Source organism: Tripterygium wilfordii, chromosome 3, assembly GCF_013401445.1.
Source record: "Tripterygium wilfordii isolate XIE 37 chromosome 3, ASM1340144v1, whole genome shotgun sequence".
NCBI lineage: Eukaryota > Viridiplantae > Streptophyta > Magnoliopsida > Celastrales > Celastraceae > Tripterygium > Tripterygium wilfordii.
Window position 1 is genome coordinate 11,176,585 of NC_052234.1, and position 18,407 is coordinate 11,194,991.

The following is an 18,407-nucleotide window of genomic DNA, read 5'->3' on the forward strand; positions in this document are numbered from 1 at the left end:
AGACCGTTAAGCGTAAACTCTACCAAATTCAAGGAAGCACAATCACCAACATAACCCCTACGAGTCCATGGAACACTCGCTTAAGAGTTTTTGTGACTATGAATTTAGCAGGTGTATCTTTCCATGGATGAATTGCAGTGCTGATGAGAATTTTGTTTTCAAGAAATTTGACGCAGTGTTTTCCTTCTGTAACTTTAAAGTTTGAAATGTTGACTCCGTTTGGTAGAGCTCTTAAAATAAGCTACGTTGATTTTGTTGGACATTTATATTTCCTTGAGTGGGTTAAGGGAGAAATCTTAACATAAAAGCATGAGAAGGTTGAGAAACAACACTCCAAGTTAAAGTTACACAACTCCAAGCAGGCAAGTAAATCATACACAAATCTTTACAAAGCAAGAAGACACACAATGTACCAACTTCTTTTCCAGTTGGCATACCCCCAAGTTCTCCGCATCCCACGTAATCCCATTCATCGCCAAGCTTCAACCATCTCTGTTCTTGAATTTATACGAGCAACGATTCTCGTCCCCTTCCTCTTCTCAAAAGCTTCGGCTGACGAAATTATCAACCGCTCATTCATCTTTTTTGGTCCCTTCTTCAGATTTGAATTAATTGATGGACCAGATTTGCTCCTGCACAAGTTTGTTTGACCCCCTCCACTTGTTAAGGAATTTGCTTCAGATACAACCTCACAAGGACAATTATCAACCAGAGACCGATTTCCTTCGGGGATGATATTCTCGATAGAAGTCAGTAAATTTTGCGGTACTCTTTCAGGGGTAGAATCATAATGAGGAGGGTGAGAAGGACTCTCTGAAGCAGGCTCACCAGCGACAAACAACTTATCCTCTTCATTTGCCTCAACGGCCTCCTCATTAGCCTTGTTCGATAACGGTTGCAAAGAACTTCGGTGGCCATCCTCATCAGAAGGCTCTGGGGAAGACAGAGGAGTTGAGTCTACAATTGAGTCTTCTCTTTCTCTAAGCGTCTTGATGATGAGGGTCTTGAGGAAATTCATCACTTGAACAGCATACATCAATGCAGTCAAAGGATCAGACATCTGCAATCAAAATATGTTACCAAGGCTGTTATTGTGACTTCAAATCAGCCAAGCTACAATTTCTTAGCTTATAAATGCAACCAGAAAAATAAGATTCCCAGAAACCAAAACTATCTTTGAGGAAGATACCCAATGACAGATTTGTACCAAATCATAGTGAAACTCCGGTCTTACTTCAACTACCTTGGGCCAGATAGCGCACAAGTAACAACCAGAAAAACTGAGTAGACTTAGCTGTGAAATTCACTCACTTGGGTCATGTTTGGGGCAAAAACCATAGCAACGTTACGCGCATTCATCTTGTTCAGGTGTTCCATCTGTGCAACGTCGGCCATTAGATTTATTGTCCAATCTAGCAAAGCGGCCTCTATTGGTGGAAGTTGCCTGACAAGATGAACGCATTCCTCTTCCGAGTGAGACTGCATCACCTGCTCTGGTGAAAGAGAGTCCAATATACCAGTAGGAAGTTCTCTGAACCAAGCCTAGAAAAATAAAGGTAGATCAAAATAAATAAGGTAAAGTTCTTTAAGGAAATTCAACACCATGAGAGAGGAAAATTATTGCATTCTGTAAATAAGGATCTTTGAGAGTTTGACCATTGCTCAGATTCCAGTACATCAAGCATAAATGAACCTAAAAATGAGATGACAAAGACGACAAATTGCTACTGCAGTGGTATGTGGCATTCTACTATATATCTCATGCAATTCATGGTCTAACCATCTTATAATAAGGGTGGAAAACCAATAATCCAAAGAAAAGTCATACCTTTATAAGACCTGCCAAGCAGTGCACATCTATATCATCCGGAATTACACCCCTATTTAGCTGTTCCCTGACATATTCCTCATGGCTGTTCTCGGCATTTATTCTAAAAATTCCTTCTGCCTGCACAGTGAAGTTTGACAGTCAAAAAAATTGTCAAATGGATATGAATCTAAATCCATATAATTATATCCCTCAGTTTACTTGCACTCAGGAGAGGTGGAAGAATGGGCATTGTGTAGCATACCTGCAGACCACCTCGGGCATACAAGTGCCTTTGCATCATCAGGAGTATAGCAGGTACGCTATTCCCTCTAGAGTCAAATGAAAGTTGCATTGACTCCGTTGAAACTCCAAAAACAGTTGCACTGCAGATGAGGAAGGATAACAAAGTCAACAATTACTTAAATACTGGAATCATGATCAAATGGAAGAAAACAAATCATGTATATCTAGAATGATAAAGAGAGAACACCAGGTGCAGTTACCAGTATCATCTCTTATAAAAAGTCGTATACTTAATGCAGGGATGAGATATTATGTCAATAAGTCATACATGGACATGTAAGTAGGAATTTGCCACCGGGGTGCTCAAAACCAAGAGGCAGAATAAGAGGAAAATAGTTTGAATTAGCTCAAGTGGAGATAGGCTGTTATCGTGATTGTTTATGAACAAATTAGGGTACTCGTCTGCATTCCCAGGCACACATCCATAACTCAATAATATATATAGATAGGCTGTTATCTTCTCCCTTCATTCAATGAAAAATATATAGCAAAACTCACTCACTAGAGGACACAACGATAATACAGTGCTTGTGCAAACTGGATATTGAAGCATGTTTTGGGGGAAATAACGAGATCCAACAAATAAAATTCTCATTTTCAGAAGAATTTTTAAGTGTTGGGATTGCTTAATGACTGAAAGTTAGACCCTAATCCCAAATAATCCAAGAACACTTCTAGTTTTCCCCATAGATAATTTTGTACATAAACTCAGAGTTAATGTCTGATCTACATAACAGGTTAAAAAAACTCACCCTTGCAAAAGAATTCAGAGGGACTTCTTTTATCATTCAGAAAAAGAAAAAGGAAAAAGAAAAAAGAAAAAAAGGGGGGGGGATGTTAAGCCCAAAATTCATGGTAATTTCAGAAATGGAAGGGAATTGAAGCACAAATGTTCTAAATAAGTAGGAAAATTAAAGTAATCCGTTTAATATTTAATGCTACGCACCTTCAATAATAGTTCGACTACTTCAGTCATATGTATTGCAATAGAGAAGTTCAATAAAAGTACATTGTTCACACAAACAACAAGGGAACATACAAAATTTGCCAAATCTAACCTAAACCCAAAACGGCAGAACAAATAAGATTCAAGCAAACTTAAATTACCAATAAAGCCAAAGCACAAAACAGAATTTTCTGAAACAAATTGAGCAACTTATCACAAACCCAGATCAAATTCAACAAGAAAAGACATTAAAAAAAAGAAAAAAGAAAAAAAGAAGCAGAAATAGAGACAGACCTGGCACTGGGGGCCCTCCTGGGAACCTCAGGTTCAAACTCAACAGGCAAGCCAAGGAACCCATTGAACCTGTCAAACGTTACATGTGCAACATGCCTAACATTGGTGGGCAATCCAATCTCCATTGAACAGAGCTCCTTACCCCCAGTAGCACTAACGCTGCACCCAATCAACAAAGACTTCCTAAAAGCAGTCACCAACAGTGCCAAAAGCGACAGTTGATCCCCCTCCCTGTCCCTCTCTTTCGTCTCTCTCTCCCTTTCTTGATCTTGCACTTCTTCTTCTTCTTCTTTTTCTTCTTCTTCTTCTATGTCTTGGCCTCCTTCTTGGGCTGCTCTTGTGGTCTCTATGGTTATGGTGTCACCGTCAATAAGGGTATGCGGTTGTTGTTGGTGTGGGCCATCATTAGGAGCACAGGAAGTGGAGCTTGAAGGAGAAGGGAAGTGGGATGGTGATTGGAGTACTTCGGCCATATTGGAAGCAAGAATTAGAATCAAGAAATGACCTTTTTCAGGTGGGTTTTGTTAAACTAATCTATAGATTGACGATTTGGGGTTATTGTAGTTTGGGGTAATGAGAATTGAGAGATCAAAAGAATTGGGTATATAGAAATAGTAGAGTAAGAGTTGGATTGAAGAAAGGGTTTTGTTGTATGGTAGGACTTGCTTATCATTACATCACCTTGTATATAGAGGTTTGAAGAAGCAACGAGAAGAGAGCCAGTACATTTGATTGAGATTTGAGCAACTCTTGGAGAGACAGAGAGATTGGTGGGGTACAGGATGTGAAGAGGAATTGAGTAGAGCGAGAAAGTACATGCCACTTTACCCATCAATATTGTTTTTTATTGCAACTATAATGTCACAAGCTTACTAATCTAACTGAAAACTTCCATCACTATTTGACAACAGAATGAATGAAGATATCTATTAATTTTCTTATATTAAAGATTGGAATGACAGGTAATGTGAGCAGTCCATCTCCATGAAAGAATGGGTTTTCTTACGTCAAGCCAACTACAGAATTGTTTTTTAGTCAATTTACACTTCGATTTGGTCTATGGTTATGGTCCCATTATTGACATAACATATGATACATCCTTATCACTGAAGACATTTTTGTCTCTTTTTATCCAAGTTGTTTGTCCAATGATAAGGTTGAGACCCTTGTGGTACAGAACAAATCCCATATGAAAGTTACCCTTAACCTTACCATACCCACAGAAGGAGAATAGTAAATTGACTATATTTATGTATTCTTCTCTGGTCATGAAAGAATTTGTCAATTTGATGAGTCCATTGACCTTAGTACCTTACCAATGCAATGCATTACTTTCCAAGTTCCAACCACCACAAAGGGACCAGATAAAATAAGGAATTACAGCCATCCATTATAGCGAAGAGACAAGGGATTCCTTACTTTGATAAAGTTGCTAAATCCTGTCCATTACTTGTAGTGGAACCCTTGATTACTGATACTTAAAGAGAGGCTATATTCCTATTCCTGTATTAATTTTCTTGCTTGTGTAATAATGGCATAGATGTGGGTTACTTATTGCATAAAGAAAGTATTGCATGCCATCAACGTCTTTTTTTTGGTCCATTCTCCATTCACTTCAATTTACTTTAATGTTCTGAGCATGTGGGGATGAGTCATTTACTATACATAGTCAAATATTAAATAGACTAATATCTCCAGCAATCTGGATAAGATCTCATTCCTCCGATTCATATATTTGTGATTTTGATTAAAAATAACAACTAATTATGTATCATTAGTATCCCACTTACCACCAATGAGAGGTGGCCCGATTGACAATCGACTGAATTAAACATATGTGTGTTTAAAATTCGATTTCAACTATAAATATATTTCACAAAATAGTCTACAAGATTCTCATGAAGAAGAAGACAAAATAAAGTGGAAGTGTTGCTTAAGAAAATAGGCGAGTAAGAGTTGTCTGGTAACTCTAATATTATGTAACCAAACCAAACCCATGTAGTGCCTTCAATAGGACATTTGTTTCTTGGGCAAAAAGTTAGCAACTCTAATACCTTAACTTAAGAGAGAAATTATACTTTAATGAGGTTAGGTTGCAGATTATTGCGGTTAGGTGGGGCTGATATCATAAACCCAATGAACCCTTTATCAGCCAGAGAATGTTACCGTAACATCCTTCATTTAAATTTTTATTATTTGTTTTGGTGATTGAGGAATCACCCAATGAAGCATATCATTCAGTCAACTGAATGAACATAAATTTTGGATTTGTTATAAGACTTGGGTGAAAATGTGGAAGTGAGCCTAAAGTCACGAGATCAAGAAATCTTAAAGAAATACTTCAAGTTGTAGCTGGTTCGAATACCCGACCTTAACAATCAAAGTCCAGAGGTATAACAAATTGGTTGAAAACGACATAATCGGAATCTATATAGAAACAGTGTGAACATGTTTCTATTTCTTTAAAAAAAGGAGTGAACGGTCTGGCCTAATCGAGTATGCGAAAAGCTGAGTTGGTAAAAGATGTGGATTGCTAAAGAAGAACAGCGAAGAGCGTCCATATAAAAAAACCCACAAAAAGGGCTCAAACCAAAACACACTTGGGTTGGGCTGCTTTACTGCTGTGCAAAGCAGCTTTGGTGACTAGTAGCCGTTAGTGGCTCCAACGTCCAAAACATGCTGTGCTGTGTTCACTATTTCAAATTCAAATTGTACTTCCAAATATGAAGTTCCACCTTCCTATGTATCATACACAATCAGCTTTTGCAGGAAAAAAGAAAGAAAAGCAACAAGAGTACAAGACTACTCAACAAAATTAAATATAAAAGTTTCTTGATGCAGAAGTCCATTGTCCAGTTACGACTTACAATATCTGGGCCTGCACCGCCCAAATATGAATTCTGGGCCTTCTCAACCAATGAAAAAGTATGGGGCCTCTGGGCCTGGTCTGCAAGAAATAATGCTGTGAAGTGTGAATGACTGAATGGTGTTTTGATGGGCCGAGACTGGATGAGAGACTAGAGCTGACTAGTAATCTAATGACTACACTTCTTATGGGCCGGGCCACCTGGGCCTGTCAAAGCGATGTGTTAAGTTAGTTACATCCACGTGCTTATCACGTGAAGTCATTTATATTATTGCCAACCTGGCACCTTCTACAGAGTATAAATGCCCTCTTATTAGCGTCCACGACAAGCGACTTTTTCGATGGGAGATTTTGCTTCCTCAACGTTTGGTACTTTCTTCCCTGCATTTCCTCCAAACCAAACATCTGATGAAAAAAAACCCTAGAGAACTGTGATTTGCCCGATTGAAGGAAGAATTTCAGTTAGCGAAAGATTTCATTCGGACTTTTCGCCTCGATCCATAAAAGTGTTCCGCCAATTGAAATTCTTCTCTCAACTCCTTCAATTCGACAAATCTCAGCGCTGTATAAGTTTTCTTTTCCGATTTCTCGGATTGATTATTCACTACGCTCCTGTTCCAAAGCAGAAAAAGTCCAACACGTTCGAATTTCACAAAAAGATGAAGTGAGAAAATGGACGCCATGGACACAGAGTTCGATCCGCTCAGAGAGTGAGCCAAGGAGAGCCGTTGCCTCGTCAAGACTTGCCACAAGCCCGATCGTAGAGGTATGATTTTTTTTTTTTTTGATTTTGATCGTAAGATTGATAGTTGCTAATTGGTCACGCGTTTCTGTATGGCAATGGTATAGAATTCGCGAAGGTGACATTTCGTACGGATTTAGGGTTCGTCGTGACGGGATTCATCGGGTTCTTAGTGAAGCTTATCTTCATCCCTATCAACAACATCATCGTTGGATCTGGCTAAGTAAACCTAATTCGTCTTTCTTTATGGTCTATTTGATTGCTTGATCGACTCCGATGTGCTATCCTTTTTGATTGTTGCTTTTCATTCGTTCACTGTAATTACGTCTTATCGATCAATGGAATACAATAAATTTACGATTCACTATTTTATCGGTCAATGGAATATAACATAATCTACGATTCAGTGAATTCGAACGGATACACAGGATAGATTCATATAATCAAAGATTACATCATATATTGGGTGGAAATTCTTAGATCAAATTCTTGACACGTTACTTCTTCCAAATCTCATATCTACGCCCAAATCTCACAGATTAGGTCTATCTCTTGCTGATCGATCTGCTAATGCCATCTCAGCATAACGTAGTTTTCCAGATCTGTCTCCTTTGCGGTCTGTTGTCTTGGCGTGGAAGCCTCATCTACCAGTTACGTTGAGAAAGTCACTCTCTCGCATTCCTTGAATACTTCATGTTTGGTCTTTCTATCTCTCTCTGCATACTGTAGTTTGTGATAACCGTAATTTACTTGCAATTTCTTATTGGCCACACAGAAAACTCTTTGAGAGAAAAATGTTTTTGGTTATTTAATATTTAAATTTATTAGCATTAAGATCTACCTCTTAAATGACTATATTTCTTTGTGCTATGATTGCATTAACGATTTGCTTCAATGTTCTAACATATTGCCTTGATCAACCTAGAATCTATTTTCTTGATTGTATACGGTGTACACTCAAAGCTTGAGTTTGTCACCAAGATTGGATAAATCTCTCATTGTGAATTTGGATTGCTTCTCATTTCTCAAACATTGACTGTAATTTCATGAAGTGGTAACTGGTAAGGGCCACACGATGTATGCGATGTCCTGTTTTCTTTTCATGTTTAAGCTTTCTGATTTGGACAACGAGGATCCCTTGCATACTCTAATTATTGCTTAAATCATTAGGGATCCCACATGCCATGTGATATGTATTTTGAACTTCATTATGGAATCATATGATGGACATGGTGCCCCATTTTCTTTTTGTGCTTAAGATTTCTGATTTGGACAAAGAGGTTGAGGCCTTACCTGCATACTCTGATTATTGCGTTTACTCACTAGAAATTTCACATGTGCTTTGTAAATTAAATTTTACAGAGGACTGCTTCTTATGGTGTAATATTTCTATTGTTTCTATTATTTTGTTTGGAGTGAATATCTGCAAATTGTGATGCCCTGTTACTATTATTAGTTTGGCTGCAAATCAAATCATCGTCATCATAATAATCATCAAAGCCTAATGGATATATTATATTTTCAATCCTACTTCATGCGTGTAAAGTCGTTGAGATTGAAATATTCATTCATTTAATGTGATATCAACAATTCTCATGTTATACTGTTTTGCAGGAGTGCAATGCTAGTTTGAAATGGTCAGCGAGGTAGGGTGTCGACCATGTAGTTATATACCTTTTCTCTTTTTGTGTCTTTCTCTGACATGTATTTTTTCTTTTTTGTAAGTGATTATTAATGTTTAGGGTTTAAGGTGGAGGTAGGAAGAGATTTGATATCGAACAAGACAAGTGGACTGTTGGCTCTGATATCCTAAAATCTACAGATTCCTGTTTAAGACAAAGTAACTATGTTGGCTAGGCTCTCTGCTCTCCATTTTTTCTGTGACGGTTTAAAATATTTATAAAAAAGTTGTGGCCAGTGGCTACTTTTCCAGCCATGCATGAGTTTGATGCTGCTAGGTATCTTGTTTAATTATCTTGGAAGCCAATGATGTTGAGCCGTTGAGGTTGGTTCTTAGGTTATTGATGAAACTTTTTGTGTGTGCATATACTATTACAATATTAGTTTTTCCTCTAGTAACTCGTTCTTTTGTTTTTACAGGTTTTCATATGCTCATTTTATGGAAGAGGCACAATCCACGGCATCCAGTGGTATACTTCTACTCTATCTCTCTGTCTTTATCCGTGCTGGTGTATTTTTCTGCACTTAGTATCATTACAACTCGCAAATGCATTAAGGACCTGTGCTAACTCCAACAATGATATGTAAAATGAGTTTTCAAATGTGTACTATACACATACTTCAAAAGTGGTTTACATACTCATTTACAAATTCTAAAAACTCCTAATGATTCCTAAATTAACTAACTCGTTTTTGCACTCTCAAAGATATACATACTAACTTTCTCTCTCTCTGAGTTTGTATATTTTGGGAACTCATATGAGGGAATATAAATTTATATACTGTGATGAGAACTATGTTAGAATGATAAAAACTAAAATTGAGCATGTATATGGGCGGTTATGATTTTACGTTCTCATATACATACCATGTTGGAGTTGCTTTGTGAAGTGCATTTGCTGCTCGTGTTGATGACTCTGGAGGCCCTAGATGATGTCCTATCTAAGAGTTTTTCTTCCGGACAATTTAATTAAAAGTTGTTCCAGTAAGTGAATTCTAACTTCAACATGGCATGTTCTAGTAATTGGTTGCAAAAATTGAGATAATTAGATAAATACCTTTTCTCAATCATTTTGTGCTAACACAAAGTAAAAGTGTGGCCCACTAGATTCTCAAGCCTAATCTTGTGGACCAGGCATTCAATAGGTCCCAGCCATTCTTTCCCCTGTAGAATTAACAGGCTCCCCCCTAAATGCCATTGAGAAATTTGTTTTTCATTGGAATTGAACCTTGGGCACATATATGTATGCCTAAGCTAGTCGTTTGTCATGATAGGCTTCCCCTTTGTTCCATGATTTGAACTAGATTATTTGATTATCAATAATATTGTATGGCATTTTTTTAATAATAAAGCAATTTTTAGGGAAGGAAACCTAATAGAAGGTCAATGAATGATTTGATTAAACAATATTGCGATGACAATGTTTTTGCTCGGTTTTCATGGTGCCGGGGAGATGCCATTGCGATCAGCGACCGAGGGGACTCAGCTTCATCTAATATTAAAGTTCGTCTTTCAAGTCTACAGATAGGAGTGATGGCTTAATTGCAAGTGCCATAGTAAGAGATTGCAGGAACTTGATCTTTGGTCCAGATCTCATCATCGAGGTCATGTTGGCTTGGGCTAAAGACCATTAGGGACTTTTGAAAACAAAAGGCGTTTAGTTGCCGTCACACAGTTATGCTAATTGAAAAGAAGAAAAGGTCGAAGTTAAAATTTAGGAATTTAGAAGCGGAAAGAAAGTAATATTATAAGAAACGGGAATTGTCCAATTAAGATAGATTTAAAAGCAGAACATAGGTGACCACAGGTTCGCTGTAACCGATTGAAGGTAAACCTCGTACGTCCATCGACACACATGGGCCTAATGTCTCCTAAAATTGGGCCGCTAGGCCCATCTATATTGGGCTTTAGTCTCGCTGACAGCTAAAAGTCACATTGGAAGGGTTTGGGCCCCCATAATCATGAAATTGGGCCGGACCATTTATATTGGGCTTTAGTCTCGCAGACTGATGAAAGTCACATTGGAAGGATTTCGGCCGCCATAGTCAAGAAATTGGCCACGAGGCCCATTTATATTGGGCTTTAGTCTCGCTGCAGGCCTTTATGCCTCATTAAAGTCAGGCTTAGGCCCAGAGAAAATGGGCTTTAGTATTCTCTATGGGCCCGTGTTGTGGGCCACTTTGGTAGTATTTTTGGGCCCAAGGCCCATTTAAGTCTGGCAATTGAACTTTGAAGTAGGGATTAGGCCCAGAGAATTGGGCTTTAATATTGAGGGTAGTTTGGGCTTAAGGCCCATCTAAATTTAGCTTTTGTTTGGCTATTGAAACTTAATGCCTTTGAAGTCGGGATTATGCCCAGAGAATTGGGCTTTAATATTGAGGTTATGTTCTTTTTGGGCTCGGATTTGGGCCACTATAACCATATTACACTAAAGTCGAGCATAGCCACTGAAATTGGGCTTTAATAATGGGCCTATAATCTGTTCCGGCGCTTGGCCAATAGACCACCTCAGAAGGTTTTTCAGTTCTTCAGCCTTTTCCAGTTTTTCGTCTAAAGATGATAGACTACTGCTTTTTCAGCTATTAATTTGGGTCAGTATATCCATTACAGAGCGGCTCCGACTAAGATCATTTCATCTTGACAAATTAAATGTCTGCTAATTTTATACGTCCATGAAGTTCTATGAATATGAAACCTAATCATGAATTTGTCCTTGTAATGCGGTGATATTTATGATGATTGCTTCTGATTTTGGTATGATTTATTATTTTTTTGAGGTAGGTGGAGTGATTATTTAAGAAAATAGCTAACTTGAAAGAAAAGCGCACTTTCGGTCAGGACAACCAAGCCAGCTGTGAATACATGCAAAGTAGTGACGGCATGTAAACTGCTACTTGTGTCATGTCATATTGATGAGAACCACACCGGCCCACAGCCACAGAGACCAACCCCCCTTGCCAACCAAAGCCCAACCGACGCCCTTACGGGCCGACTGTAACCAAGGCCCATGGGCTGAATCCCATGAAAACCTTGGCTGGTAGGTTGAGAGGACCCTGCGCTTATAAGCTAGGTTTGGTCCTCCTATTTTTCCGATGTGGGATCTCAACATTCCTTCCCCCTTGGGGGCCGACGTCCACGGCGGCTACGCTCGCCTGGCGGCTGCACTCGCCTGGCGGCTACGCTCGCCCTTCAGACGGCAGCCCTCTCCCGGACGGTAGCCCTTTCCCGGACGGCAGCCCTCTCCGCAAACGGACACTCTCAACGAGAGCACCAATGATGAGAACCACACCGGCCCACAGCCACAGAGACCAACCCCCCTTGCCAACCAAAGCCCAACCGACGCCCTTACGGGCCGGCTGTAACCAAGGCCCATGGGCTGAATCCCATGAAAACCTTGGCTGGTAGGTTGAGAGGACCCTGCGCTTATAAGCTAGGTTTGGTCCTCCTATTTTTCCGATGTGGGATCTCAACACATATACATGACTGGCTCTCTGTACAATTGCCCTACAGAGAGTAATAAAGTCAGTCAATTATCCAGTGCGGTCATACTACAGTAAAGCAATTAAACAAATGAACCTTTTTAAATAAACAAACCCAAGAGCCCTCAAGTTCAATAGCATACCAAGTAGTTCAGATATGGAAATTTAGATCAGAAACGACCAACATCGTATGCTAAACATTGCAACAAGTGACCGACCTCAAATCAGGATAGGAACCACACTTAGTATTTACAAATTAACGAATGGTAAAAAAATCAACAGTTCAATTAGTTGAGAACTTCATATAATTTTCGTATTTCAATTACTAAATTTCCATTTGTCTTTTCCTAAATTTATTTCTTTTAATCATGTTCCCTATGGAGTGATGTTTAGACATTTCACTTCAGCTAATCATCTACAGCCTCAATCATTAAAGAAAAAGCAAATGAACTTTTTTATAACCTCAAGTTCAATGTCATAACTAATTGTTCACCTAAGGAAAAAAAAGACAAGACATTGAGTATAATGTTCCATAGGATTAGATTTATGTGTCTACATGGTTACATATGTACACACGTCCAACACAGGTATGAAAAACTTGGAGACATCATTGGGTAGGGTTGTGAAGAATCGGTTGGCTTAGAATGAAGTGAGGTAGAGCCAGTCAATAGCACTAAGGCCTTGTCAACTTACTTAGAGGCTAGAGCCATATGCTAGCAGATTACTTTCTTCTCAACTAACTAACAAGGATGCCTTCTCAGCTATCTGTTAGATCTCCTGAGCTAGATACATATACAATGATACATCTACATACTCTGTGTAGAAAAATGCTAAGCAACATGAGAGCAGTAATAGTATAAATCAATAACTTTTAACAAGTGATATCACATATTATAATTTGAAAGTTGCACAAGAGAGTATCAAGTAGATAAAGCACTTACTAAGGAATTTCTCTGTAGTAGCTTGGTCTAGATAACCCTATGTTGATGAAGTTCCATAACACCTTTTGAGACCATCAATTTCCTTCTCAAAAAATTTTGAAAGCTCAGTTATGGATGACTTGCACACTTTCATGAATGAAGAATAAACAACGTTACAAAATACAAACAAAAGAATTGAAGCTTGTATCTGCATGATAATGCTAGACAAGGTCAGAATGAAAGGGAAAAAATTGCATGATCTGAATCATTAAAACCGAAATAAATCATAAAAGCACAAAAAGTATGGGATGATATGCAGCCAATCTGTGCATAGGATGCAATGGTCAATAGACATGCACAAAGGAAGGGATCTAAAATTCAGTATATGATTGACATTACTCTTTAAATGCAGCAGTTTAGACTTCAGGTCCTAATTCATCAACAGGACTGGCAAAATATGCTTAACAAAGTTCATCGCAATAAGGCAGCCACAATTTGATGTTCAGGTCCTTTGAATTCTAGTCATTATAATATCAAAGATCTGAGAAATTGAAAAAATAATACTAGTGTACCACGAGATGCAGCAGTTTGTGCCCCGATACTAACTCTGCATATGAAACCAGGAACAAGGAACATAAACAATATCAGAACAGCATCTAGATAGATATGATATGCTGTTTGATATACCTTCATTGTTTCCTGAGTTTCACTGATCTGCCCATTGATCTTCTTATATTCTCCCTGTTTCATCCATCATTTGCTGAGATGCTTTTATCATATCTGTACTAGATGGACAATGAATGAAACTTCTTAGTATATGATAAGAGAAAGCAAGCAAACACAGTCTTCAGATAAAGGACAACAGGACAACTCTTCTGATATGCAATAAACTGATTAATTAGCTACGATCCAAATAACTCCTTCACCCTTATCCTTACTTTTGCACCAAGGATACAACGTGGTTCATCTTAGACTCTTCGTAAACAATGTAGTTCAATAAATGTCCACACACAACTCTTCAAAATGAAGCCTAAAGATTGAATTGACAACAATAAATTCGCTAAGTGAACCATAGATATGTCTCAATGATGATTGCAATAGGTTTAATCTCGATGTTTTAGCTTTTATTTGATAAAAAAAATAAATTTGAGAAAGAAAAAGGCAGTTTGAGCTGATTGATAAGATAATGCGTTACATTGTTGAAGCGAACTATCTATAAAGAAAAAACTCGTGTCTAAAATAACATAATTAATAACAATTGAATATCACCTATATTTTAGGGCTGAAGCACTAATTACTCTTAGAGTAATCCGTTTGGCTGGCAAGAAAACCTAAGGAACGTAATCCAGACATAAAACGCTTCAGAATGTGTAGAATTCAACTATTTCTCAACCTGAATCCCCTATTAGGATTTGAATCCTTACACGCAAACATCAATTTTCAGATTGCTTTACTCTGTTCAACCAAACAGAGCGTCACAGAGACGTCGATCGGTAACAAAACTCATCATGCAAAACGCACACGACATCGATAGAATCTATTCTCAATCGTAAATGCTTGATCTGTATTAAAAAAAGAAAGAAAAAAGAGAGAGAGACATCGTTCAAAGCCTAAAAACGGCTCAGGTTTTCACAGAAACCTGAGTATCGTTCAAAGCCTGATAATCCTTTCCTCTGTTTCGACAGCAATCAAAAGGAGACATAGTTCTATAACAAAATTGCAAAGATACACGAGATTTAGAATCTACTCTCTAAGTCGTAGATGCTCGATATGTAATTACAAGGAGACAAGTACCTTAGCGTTTGTGGCGGCGAGAGTAGGAGGTTTCCGCGTCCTTGAGAATCTCTACGTGCGACCGATCGATGAGATTTATCCTCAGATCTTCGAGGCGCGAAGAGACAAGATCCTTGAGATCGGAGACAGAGGTTAGGGTTATGAGAGAAGGAAACGAAAGTGCTTTATTGTTGCTGCTAATGTCGTTCATAAAAAAATGAGCGAGTCTTGTCAAGTACACCGAATTTCGGAGATTCCTTCATAGACCAAGGAAACGCCCTCAGCAATCAGCAATGTCGATCTGCGATACCCTCTCGTCTTCATTTCTCTCCCTCTATGCAATTTCTTGCGGTAGAAGATGGGAATGAAATGAAGGCCCCTCCTAGTCACGTGTTTTGGTACTTGTAGTGGTCCAACTGGCGCGGTTCTCAAGTTCAAGAGTGGGAATTGGGAATACCACTTATTGTTACTGTTTAAGATAATACCATATGTATATATAAACAATTACCTGATTTTTTCTGATTAGGAAAAAATTGTTTTCCTGATTTACCGTGTTTTCTTCCACAAACAACTTCCATGACTAGAACCCCAAATGCATAAACATCTGTCTCAACAGTTGCTCTGCCTATAAGAATACTCTGTGGAGCCATATAGCCTGGGGTTCCTGCAATCTCTTTTGCTGAATGGTGAGTTTGGTCAGTCTTTAGGATGGTACGAGCCTGACCGAAATCTCCAAGCTTAGCATTGAACGCTGAATCCAACATTATGTTGGACATGCATGACCACTTAGATTATAGTAAGACTTGCAATACACCCATATTTATCTAAAGACTTCAATGGGGAGAATGGGATATGTGGACGATTCTAAGACTTATGATTTAAAAAAATGCAGTGCAAGATCCAGGCAATGATCAAGTAAAGAATCCAGTTTACAGCGCTTAGCCGATGAGCTTAGTATCTGATCAGCATTAAACTCAAAAGTAGAAGCCAAGGATATAAAATAACCAGTAGGCGTCAAACCTAAGTCATACCATGAGTATTTTTGTATTTAACAACGCCAACTTAGAACAGATAAATGTAGAAAGCCTAAAATGCACAGAATGAATCCACTCGAGATCCATAATAGCATTACCCAATCGTTACATACAAGCAGAAATATATTCGAAAGTACGAGTGCATCACTGAGATCTCGCAACAGGTTCAAGAGCTTCAACTGTGACAACACTATTTCCTCTGATCACCTGCAGGAGAAAAGCAAAACAATTCAAAAAACGCAGATTTATCATAATAAGTAAAAAGAACTTATATTAAAAGAGTGCCAGCATAGAACTGTGGAAAAGGTAGATATTACGACACTCAAATCGGAGCCTAATCGTTAAGCAAACAACGGAAATAATGAAACAACTTACCACCATGCCGATATCATTTCTCTCATTGCCGTTCACCTCTACAGTGTTGTCAACCACCAAATTCATGAACTGGTCAAATCCACGAAGTGTTCCAACAATCATCCGGTTTGCATTAAGCTTGACTGCAATAAAAGATAAAAGTATAAATCAATGATTACAAAATTTTCTTGCAACATATGTTAAATGCTTACCATATCTTCTGTCATACAATCATCACGAAATGCAGTATCAAACCATCACTAAGAAGTCATAACAATCAAGATTGCTGAATGCACACAGGAACAGATAAGCTTATATACATCAAAAGTAGGTTACTGAGAATGCCTTATATACCCAAAAGTAGGTTATTGGCATTGCTCAACAAATACCAACACGGATAAGCTTCTACCAGTAAAAAAAAGAAGCTAATTCATCATACTCATAAAAAATTGTGAGACCTCAATCTCCAATTGAGATATAGTTCACGAACTCAAAATAAAACTTGAAAGAAAACCCAAGCAGGGCACTGAAACTTGCTAGTATTCAACTTTCAAAGGCATGGAGTGAGATGAGACGGTACTCAGTGCGTATGATGTGTAGCTAAATGTTCACTTTATACCAAGTAAAAATCTGCAGGGAAAAAGCACAACGCAGAAAAGCACAGTTCAACAAAATGAAAGCACATAGCCACATAAAAATGAATCAACGTATAAAGAACAGTTGCCCTTCCAAGAAAGGAACCATAGTAAACAAACACAAAAGGCTTTGAATAGTCAAAACACAAGATCTGTTAAAGGTCTCATATTGAAGTTATATATTTGAGTTCCACAAAGGTCCAAATCAAACTCAGAAAACAGACATAAAATACAAAAGTGAAAGGACACTCACATGTGCCCTTATGCACCATATCACCAAGGTCTTGAGATTTCAATGTCCAGATGAACATCGACTAGGATTATGGACAAACTCATTTTTCCAACAGTGGTGTCTACAAAATATGTTTAACTGATTGCCTAGTACCAAGTATCCTCACTATATTAATTACATTTCACACATTCATTCGCATTTGGCCACACTAAGCAAATATACCTTTGATTCTACTAAGAAGTGTTTGAACATATTAAAACACAACAGAAAAACAGAAGGAAAAAAAAACACGCAAGATTTTTGTACTTTCGACTAGCACGACGAAAACAGTGTGTCTGTAATGAATTAAAACGATTGTGAAAGATAACATACTCTGAAGCTTCTTATCCATATACCTGTAAACCAAAAAAAAAACACGAAGCAATACAAATTAGCAATAAACAAAGCGACAATGAAATCATGAATGCACGAAGAAGCCATTAAACAAAAAGAGCGCTTACTTCTTGAGATCTGGTGGCTGTCCGGATCTGCTCATGGTTTGTACTTGAGTAGAGAATGGGTGAGAGAGAGAGAGAGGGGTTTTGCAAGAGAGTTCGCAACTTCAAAACCCTAGAAAACGAATTGGGGAGAATGCGGGGATTTTACTGCTTGGCTGCTTGTTTTTGCTCGGTTTGAGAGGGAAGTCGGGGATCGGCCCTTGGGCCTCCTATAAGCAGTCTATTACTGAAGATGAGGCCCATGGTCTACTAAACCTACTATTTTCAAAGAAGACCATGGGCTTTTGTTTTTTGGTAAAATTAGAGCCCAGTAATTCAAAAGACGGGCTTTCCTGAAGCAAGGGACTGATTGCCCATCTCCATTTCCACTAGGGTTAAAAAAGCAAGCAAACACAAAGTTACGACAATTATAATTTATTTTCTTAATAAGAAGAAGTTTCTGGAAAGCAAGCCGGCCCTGTAAGTACGTTTTTTGTACAATTTGCCCGTCCTTGGCGTAAATTATTCTTGTTCCTCTAGTCAACTAAGAATTTTCAATGCCTTTGATATTCCAGGCTCGGGTCACCGATCACTTGTGTGTCTTGTAGCGTGGGGAGGCATCGTCATCGCTAACCATTCGACTGATTCGAGTTCTTTTTGTAACATTCAACGCCGGCCTAGTCGCTCTGTTATTGACTTGTTTGTCAATAAAATTTTATTGGTTTCATCCCTTCACGTCATTGTAAATTGAAATATATTGAATTAAAAGTATGTGTACGGCAGTTTTAATTTTTTTTTAAAAAAATTAAGTAGTTGGATAACATTATTTTTAATTTTTAAATTTTATTGGCTATATCCACTA

General features: G+C 38.2%; 2 protein-coding genes, 1 long non-coding RNA gene and 1 pseudogene across 5 annotated transcripts; 1 reads left to right on the top strand and 3 right to left on the bottom strand.

Moving 5' to 3' along the window:
* Window positions 1–268: 268 nt before the first annotated feature.
* Window positions 269–3,826, bottom strand: LOC119986241 (rho GTPase-activating protein 5-like). The gene is made up of 5 exons (XM_038830818.1): window positions 3,354–3,826; window positions 2,073–2,193; window positions 1,829–1,948; window positions 1,312–1,542; window positions 269–1,060 (listed from the first exon to the last, which is right to left on the bottom strand). The coding sequence occupies exons 1-5, from the start codon at window positions 3,824–3,826 to the stop codon at window positions 470–472; spliced, it is 1,536 nt and encodes a 511-aa protein (XP_038686746.1). The 3' UTR covers window positions 269–469.
* Window positions 3,827–6,539: 2,713 nt separating this feature from the next.
* Window positions 6,540–9,989, top strand: LOC119986261 (annotated as a pseudogene).
* A 2,093-nt stretch (window positions 9,990–12,082) lies between these two features.
* LOC119986270 lies at window positions 12,083–15,564 on the bottom strand. 3 transcript variants are annotated; one of them, XR_005465221.1, is made up of 4 exons: window positions 14,836–15,564; window positions 13,729–13,821; window positions 13,063–13,144; window positions 12,083–12,146 (listed from the first exon to the last, which is right to left on the bottom strand). It is a non-coding gene; the product is annotated as an uncharacterized LOC119986270 (long non-coding RNA). The 3 variants fall into 3 exon arrangements; XR_005465218.1 differs by lacking the exon at window positions 12,083–12,146 and adding an exon at window positions 12,627–12,936 and having other exon boundaries at window positions 14,836–15,562; XR_005465215.1 differs by lacking the exon at window positions 12,083–12,146 and having other exon boundaries at window positions 12,627–13,144; window positions 14,836–15,284.
* Window positions 15,565–15,784: 220 nt separating this feature from the next.
* LOC119986251 (probable small nuclear ribonucleoprotein G) lies at window positions 15,785–17,734 on the bottom strand. The gene is made up of 4 exons (XM_038830830.1): window positions 17,570–17,734; window positions 17,442–17,464; window positions 16,224–16,345; window positions 15,785–16,055 (listed from the first exon to the last, which is right to left on the bottom strand). The coding sequence occupies exons 1-4, from the start codon at window positions 17,602–17,604 to the stop codon at window positions 15,993–15,995; spliced, it is 243 nt and encodes an 80-aa protein (XP_038686758.1). The 5' UTR covers window positions 17,605–17,734; the 3' UTR covers window positions 15,785–15,992.
* Window positions 17,735–18,407: the final 673 nt, after the last annotated feature.